The 7861-nt window shown below is 59.9% G+C and overlaps 2 protein-coding genes across 2 annotated transcripts; both read left to right on the forward strand.

Annotated features, from left to right (window-relative positions):
• Positions 1 to 1280: 1280 nt before the first annotated feature.
• LOC116853639 lies at positions 1281 to 3196 on the forward strand. The gene is made up of 2 exons (XM_032834777.1): positions 1281 to 2889; positions 3048 to 3196. The coding sequence occupies exons 1-2, from the start codon at positions 1281 to 1283 to the stop codon at positions 3194 to 3196; spliced, it is 1758 nt and encodes a 585-aa protein (XP_032690668.1).
• Positions 3197 to 3400: 204 nt separating this feature from the next.
• LOC116853640 lies at positions 3401 to 5193 on the forward strand. The gene is made up of 2 exons (XM_032834778.1): positions 3401 to 4198; positions 4315 to 5193. Exons 1-2 carry the CDS (start codon positions 3401 to 3403, stop codon positions 5191 to 5193), a joined length of 1677 nt encoding a protein of 558 aa, XP_032690669.1.
• The last annotated feature ends 2668 nt before the right edge of the window (positions 5194 to 7861 follow it).

A 7861-nucleotide genomic window follows, 5' to 3' on the forward strand; every position in this document is an offset into this window, starting at 1 on the left:
CGTAAAGCTTCTTTTCCAACAACGTGTAAAGCGGCGGTCAAATAAGGAAGCGCCCGTCTAAATAGCTCCCCCGAGAAAACTCCCGATACCTTGTCCACGCTGATACGGCGAGCCTACGAAAATACGAGGAATTCCGCCACCGTGGTCGCCCCCGGTCTACGCTTCGTAATATTCTTGGTAATGACTCTGTTCCGGACGGCCGTTGGGTGTCCATGCGGAGCGAGTACGGCGGGCGGCCGAGCGCCAGGCGCCGCTCAACTCGCGGTCGCCGGCTTCCCGCCGCCAGTGCGTGCCGTCGCCGCGACGCGGCGAGCGCGTCAGCCGGAACCGCTTCTCGCGGTTAATTCTCGCTTAGGCGCCTATATAAGGCGTCGCGCGAGACCACTCAAGGCCTTTTGCATGTTGCCAGCTTTGAGTGCGATTGCACCAGCAGATATTCTTTTAAGCTCTAGCTAGCTTCAACTCGCCTTCTTGAGTGCGCAAGCACGTTGGGCACTTACCTCGCCAGAGGTATACGTTTTGCATATCAGCATCGATCTTCACTGCTTTAAGAGTGTCATAGACACGTTGGCATTCGGGTTTGAGTCTTCGCAGCCCTTTGGAGTGCGCTTGCACGTTGGGCTACTGTCTCTAGAGTGTCCGAGGACACGTTGGCATCTGTGTTACGAAGTGTATGGTAACTCCACGGATCTCCACCTTCTCAATACGATCGAGGATTGAGAGAAGGCTTCGCGCGACCACTTCGGATTACCTTGACGCCTCCACCGCGGTGGACGTCTCTCTTCGCGACATCTCCCGTATTGCATATACCGGGTATCAGCGCCGATAGAACTTAGTACGGTCGGGCTCACGACTCCGCGTGAGTCGTAGATTTTCTTTCGAAACTCTGCTGCCAGAGCCGCAGCTCTCACGCGAGGCACACTCGCTATTGTTTCGCTGCCAGGGCCGCAGCTCTCACGCGAGGCACACTCGCTGTTGCTACGCTGCCAGGGCCGGGCAACTCCACGGGTCCTACTCCGGGCACGCCGTGTTCTTAGACTCAAAAACACGCTGGTGCTTTCCTCCCGCCATTTTACGGGGCTCCTGAATAGGAGAGCACGAATTATACTCGCGCATTTAAAGATAGAGATCGACGGTACTTCGACGGCATACGAACTAGCCGCACACCAACTAGAGCTGTTCGAAACATTGGTCCTTCGAGCCGGATCGACTACCGATCGGCTCTACCGCGCGAATTTCGGTGCTAATCAGCTTAGCGCACGGAGTTGCCAACATCTACCATGGCATCTGCTGAGGAACTGTTGGGCTTGATCGAGGTGCAGTCCGATAGGCGACACCGGATAAGTCGCATTGTCGAGAACGTCCGCAAGTCCAACCAGTTGAAGACGCTTTCTGGAGTGCAGGCGAGGCTGCATGTCCTCGAGTCATATTGGTCGCAGTTCGTGGAGGACCATCGGCACATCCGAGCTTCACGACACAAGGAGATCCGGGACTCCGACTACCTGAGGCGCGATATCTTCGGCGACACCGAAGAATTGTATCTTGCGCAGGATATCGAACTGCGCACGATTCGAGATGCACTGTCAGCTCCTGGCACGGGAGGGGCGCGTGAGACTGTACACGCGGTGCCGACACAGGCGTCAGTCCCAGAGGCGAAGTTGCCTCGTATTCCGATCCCGACGTTCGACGGGGCATTCGATGAGTGGCGCACGTTCCGGGACCTCTTCCTCGCGCTGGTGGGTGAGAACAAAACACTGGCTAACGTGCATAAGATGCACTACTTGAAGCAGCACGTACAGGGCGAGCCTGAAAGGTTCTTGCGACATCATCCCATCACTGACGCAGGTTATCAGGACGCATGGGCGGCTTTGTTCGAGCGCTATGACAACGAGCAGTTGCTGGTCGAACAATACTTGTACGCTTTTTTCGCGCTACCGCCCATGAAGCGCGAGTCAGCAGCCGAACTCCGGCGAGTGTTCGACCGGACGTGCGAGGTCCGCACATCCCTACATCAGCTGGGAAGACCTACGGATCAATGGGACGACATTTGGGTATACCGAACGGTCACTGCTCTCGATGCCGTCACTCGTCGAGATTGGGAGCGAGCCACAAACAAGATACGCCAGCCGGTGCGCTGGAGCACCCTCGCAGACTTTCTCAAGGCCAAACTCCGAGAACTAAAGACAATCGAGGGCAAGTCCCGGACGGCGGGCGGGGCGGTCGGCGACGCCCGACTCCAAGAGCCCCAGCGCAAGGCACGCACGCATACGGTTCAGGCTTCGGGTCGTAAGGGCCGCTGCGCCCAGTGTTCCAAGCCGCACCCCCTCTGGGACTGCACTGCCTTCCGGGGTCTCACGACGGTTGAGCGCCGCCGATGTGTCGCGGACTGGCGACGCTGTTTTAATTGCCTCTCCAACGGCGTGATCAGTGCACGTCCACCCGACGCTACAACTGCGGTGCGGACCACCACACGCTACTGCACGCCTCGCACGTCTCCGGAGCGGGAACCGACGGCCGCCGTCTCCGCGATGCAGGCGATCTCCCGACGACCTGCTGGGCGAGCACTGTTAGCAACGGCACGCGTGCAGCTGCTCGGAGAGGATGGGCGCACCCTTACCGTCCGAGCGCTGATCGATCCGGGGTCGGAGGTCAATCTCATCGCCGAGAACGCAGTTCAGCATCTCAGAGCACTTCGACGACCCGCGCATGTGCGACTGACCGGCGCAACCGACAGCCGCGGACAGCGAGTGCGGGCGGTCGCTTCGCTTCGGATGCGAGCAACGGCGGGACCGCCGTTTCAGCGGGGCCTGGAGGCGCTCATTATGCCCCGCTTGACCACCTATCGGCCGATCGTGGCAGAGCTCCCGGCGGAGTGGTCGCACCTCGCCGGTCTGTCGTTAGCGGACGACGGATCCACCGAGCCGCGGATCCCGTGATGGCGGTGTTGGGGGCGGAGGTGTATGCCGCCATCGTGTTGCCGGAAATCCGGCGAGGACCAGCTCGGGCGCCGATCGCACAGGCAACCTGACTGGGGTGGCTTCTCTTAGGAGCCACGGCGCCGGAGCAAGAGGACCATCGCGCTCACTGCCATACACTGCGCTGTGAGATCGAGCCGCTTCACGACCAGCTTCGGCGCTTCTGGGAGTTGGAGGAGTTGCCCAGCACTCCCACGCTCAGCCCCGATGAGGAGGACTGAGAGCGGCACTTCGTCGCCACACACGCCCGACAGCGGGACGGGCGGTATCAGGTTCGCATTCCACTCAAGATCAACGCCGCACTCGGTGATACGCGGCCTGCGGCGCAAACATCGCTGGCGCGCTTGGAACGCCGGTTCTAAGCTCACCCCGAGCTCCAAGAGGCGTATCGGGCTTTCCTGGACGACTACAAGTGCCGCGGGCACATGCACCACGTCAGCGAGGACACCGACGACGGCCACCCTACTTTCTTCCTGCCGCATCACCCGGTGATCAAGGGCTCGGGTTCGACTTTGAAACTCCGAGTCGTGTTCAACGCGTCCCAGAGAATCGCTTCCGGCCCGTCGCTGAACTCGGTGGTCCATATCGGGCCGGGGCTCCAGCAAAATCTCGGAAGGGTGTTGCTGCGTTGGCGCATGCATCGTGTGGCGTTCATCGCCGACATTGAACAGATGTATCGACAGATCGCGGCCCACCCGGAGGACCAGTCGTTGCAGCGAATTTTGTGGCGTCCCGCGCCCACTGGGCCCGTACACGTGTATCAGCTAAGCACGGTTACCTACGGCACGGCTTGTGCTCCGTTCTTGGCGCTACGCGTACTGCAGCAGCTGGCCCAGGATGAGGGCTCCCGCTTCCCGCAAGCCGCGGACCTCTTGGTTAGTTCCACCTACGTTGACGACGTGTTGGCAGGCGCCGCCACGTTGGACGAGGCGCTCCTACTGCAGAGGGAGATCGTGTCTCTCCTCAGGACGGGCGGCTTCGCTTTGAGGAAGTGGGCGGCCAACAATCCAGCAGTGCTGGAACCGGTGCCTGAGAATTGCCGCTTACCGTTGGTGCCGCTTCGGGACCATGCGGACCTGGGGACCCCCGTGCTGGGTGTCCAGTGGTTGCCGGAGGACGCGTTCGGGTATGGCGACGCGTTGGGTCTACCCTCGTCGAATACTAAGCGCAGCATCCTCTCCACCATTTCGCGAGTATTCAATCCCCTTGGCTGGATCAGCCCGGTAGTAGTTTCTGGCAAAATACTGTTGCAGGAACTATAACTATATTGAGGGGAGTCGGCTGGGACGAACCCCAACCCGAGTCATTGTCTGCCCGGTGGCTCCTATATCGGCGCAAGCTCGCGACTGTCACGGAGCTTCGGTTGCCCCGGTGGACCGGGCACACCCCCGGGTCACAGACCGAGCTTCGCGGTTTCTGTAACGCCTCCGAGCGCGCCTATGCGGCTGCCGTGTACTTGGTGGTGCGGGCCCAAAGGGACCCGCCCGTGTCTCGCCTGCTCGTCGCGAAAACCAAGGTGGCGCCGGTGAAGCCGATCTCGCTTCCGCGGTTGGAAATCTGCGGAGCACACTTGTTGGCCCGGCTTCTGAGATTCGCTCTGGAGACCCTCCATCCGACGACTACAACCACACGCTGCTGGAGTGACTCTGCGGTCGTGTTGGCCTGGATCCGACAGCACTCGTCCCGCTGGAACACTTTCGTGGCGAACCGGGTGGCAGCTATCCACGAACTTCTTCCCTCCGCTCAGTGGGGCCATGTGCCCACGAAGGAGAATCCGGCGGACTGCTCGTCGCGGAGCATGTCGCCTCGTCTTCTCCGAGATCAGGAGTTATGGTGGGGTGGTCCAGCCTGGCTGACACAAGCGCCCGAACACTGGCCCTGTTGGGAGCCCACGAGACCGACGAGGTGCAATACCGTGCGAGTCCGCGACACGGGCGCCGAGCCGACGGGCGTGCCCCCGGTTCAGGATTGCGAGGGGCTGATCGCCTCCTCCTATTCAAAGGCACTACGCATCATGGCGCATCAAGCGCATCACTGCGCTTCCGCCACCGAACTTCGGCGCATTCGGTCTCCATCACCTCCGCCGAATATCGGCGCACCGAGCTCAAGCTCCTCGCAATTACGCAGCGAGGGTATTTTTGCATTGAATTGGGCCACCTACGCGGAGGTCGAGCGCTGCCCTTCTCCAGCCCGCTGCGCCAACTCCACCCAGTCCTAGACGCCGACGGCTTGCTACGTGGATGGACGACTAAGATTCGCAAATCTCACTCACGACCGGCGACACCTTATCGTGCTCCCTCGAGAGACGCGTGCGACGGAACTCGTAATCCGAGACGTCCACAAGAGAACACTGCACAGGGGGGTGCAACTGACTCACACCCGACTCAAGCAGCGCTTTTGGATTTCCAGCGGCCGGGCGCTGGTGCGACGAATGTTGCATCGCTGCGTTGTGTGCGCCAGGTACCGCGCACAGCCTATAACTCCGGTGATGGCACCGCTCCCGCGAGAGCGCTGCACGCCTGCTCCGCCCTTTCAGATTGCCGGAGTAGACTACGCGGGCCCGGTCACCCTGACCGCGGTCCGTGGTCAAGGACGCACTTCCATTAAGAGATATATCGCCGTTTTTGTCTGTTTTACCACGCGCGCCATCCATCTCGAGCTGGTCGGCGATTACACCTTGGAAGCCTTCATCGCGGCGTTTCATCGGTTTGCGTCCCGCCGCGGTTTGCCCGCGGTCCTTCACAGCGACCAGGGCACCACCTTTGTCGGGGCCGACCGAGAGCTGCGCTCCCAGCTCCGAGCCGTCCTAGACGCGGGAGGCCCGGTGGCCAATGCGTTAGCGGCGGACGAGACGGATTGGCGGTTCGTTCCCCCAGCGGCTCCTCACTTCGGCGGGCTGTTGGAGGCCGGGGTGCGGTCAGTAAAGCACCATTTGCGACGTGTCGTGGGCGACCGACTACTCAGCGTCGAGGAGTTTGTCACTTGGTTGGCGCGAGTGGAGGCCTGCCTCAATTCCAGGCCGTTAAGCCCGCTAACGGAGCTGGACGTCCTGACTCCCGGCCACTTCCTAATCGGACGGCCTCTGAACGCCGTGCCTGAGCCCCGCCTGGCTGCCGAGCCGGAGATTCATCTCGGGCGATGGCAGCTGCTTCAGCGCCTCACCGATCATCTGTGGAACCGATGGTCGCGTGAGTACCTCACCCAGCTGCAGGCGCGCCGCAAGTGGAACAGGAAAGAGGATCCGCCCCGAGTAGGTGAGCTGGTGGTGCTCCTGGACTCCAGGCTCCCACCCACGAAGTGGGCCATGGGCCGGATCCAGGACCTAGTCGTCGGTCCCGACGGTGAGGTGCGGGTGGCGCGGGTCAAAACCGCCGATTCAGTTCTGACGCGCCCCCTCGTGAAACTGGTGCGTCTGCCTGTTGAGGTGGCGATTCCCGCCCCCGCGGGTGAGACGGGTGCCAAGGAGTAAGATACGTCGCAAGGACGGAGGCGGGCGGGATGTTCCGGACGGCCGTTGAGTGTCCATGCGGAGCGAGTACGGCGGGCGGCCGAGCCCCAGGCGCCGCTCAACTCGCGGTCGCCGGCCTCCTGCCGCTAGTGCGCGCCGTCGCCGCGACGCGGCGAGCGCGTCAGCCGAAACCGCTTCCCGCGGTTAATTCTCGCTTAGGCGCCTATATAAAGTGCCGCACGAGACCACTCAAGGCCTTTTGCCTGTTGCCAGCTTTGACTGCGATTGCACCAGCAGGTATTCTTTTAAGCTCTAGCTAGCTTCAACTCGCCTTCTTGAGTGCGCAAGCAAGTTGGGCACTTACCTCGCCAGAGGTATACGTTTTGCATATCAGCATCGAACTTCACTGCTTTAAGAGTGTCATAGACACGTTGGCATTCGGGTTTGAGTCTTTGCAGCCCTTTAGAGTGCGCTTGCACGTTGGACTACTGTCTCTAGAATGTCCGAGGACACGTTGGCATCTGTGTTACGAAGTGTATGGTAACTCCACGGATCTCCACCTTCTCAATACGATCGAGGATTGAGAGAAAGCTTTGCGCGACCACTTCGGATTACCTTGACGCCTCCACCGTGGTGGACGTCTCTCTTTGCGAAATCTCCCGTGTTGCATACCGGGTATCAGCGCCGACAAAACTTAGTGCGGTCGGGCTCACGACTCCGCGTGAGTCGTAGGTTTTCTTTCCAAACTCTGCTGCCAGGGCCGCAGCTCTCACGCAAGGCACACTCGCTATTGTTTCGCTGCCAGGGCCGCAGCTCTCACGCGAGGCACACTCGCTATTGTTTCGCTGCCAGGGTCGGACAACTCCACGCGTCCTACTCCGGGTACGCCGTGTTCTTAGACTCAAGAACACGTTGGTGCTTTCCTTTCACCATCTTACGAGGCTCCTGAATAGGAGAGCACGAATTATACTCACGCATTTAAAGATAGAGATCGATGGTACTTCGACGGCATACGAACTAGCCGCACACCAACTAGAGCTGTTCGAAACAGACTCATATCGTAGTAGGTATAGTAGGCGGGTTCTAACCCAGGTCCTCCGAGGGGGAGTACGCGGGCGGGGGGTATGACGTCACGGGGGGGGTACGACGTCACTGTGGGGAGGGGGGTATCAGCAGTTGGTAATTGGGGGGGGGCATATCGATGTTACCGGCGGTCGGTAATTTATTACCGATCTTATATACCAACATTTAATTTTTTACCAATATTTAATTTTTTACCAACATAAGTTTTACGAACATATTTACATAATACCAACGATCGGTAATTTATTACCGATTGTTCGGGATTCGGCGCCAATGAGCTGCCGATATTATATTCTGGAACCTTCAGCAGATCTAATAATATTTCAGAAAATCGAGCGACGTTACAAATCGAGAT

The sequence above is a fragment of the Odontomachus brunneus genome, unplaced genomic scaffold (assembly GCF_010583005.1).
Source record: "Odontomachus brunneus isolate Ranch 3 - 2012 unplaced genomic scaffold, Obru_v1 Obru_scaffold_401, whole genome shotgun sequence".
Taxonomy (NCBI): Eukaryota; Metazoa; Arthropoda; class Insecta; order Hymenoptera; family Formicidae; genus Odontomachus; species Odontomachus brunneus.

Bases quoted from the DNA above. Each gene is read 5' to 3' on its own strand.
- LOC116853639 (XM_032834777.1), top strand. From the start codon at position 1,281: ATGGCATCTGCTGAGGAACTGTTGGGCTTGATCGAGGTGCAGTCCGAT. The intron at 2,890-3,047 runs GTCTGTCGTTAG...GGCTTCTCTTAG, and splicing joins GGAGTGGTCGCACCTCGCCG to GAGCCACGGCGCCGGAGCAA.
- LOC116853640 (XM_032834778.1), top strand. From the start codon at position 3,401: ATGCACCACGTCAGCGAGGACACCGACGACGGCCACCCTACTTTCTTC. The intron at 4,199-4,314 runs GTAGTAGTTTCT...TATCGGCGCAAG, and splicing joins CCCTTGGCTGGATCAGCCCG to CTCGCGACTGTCACGGAGCT.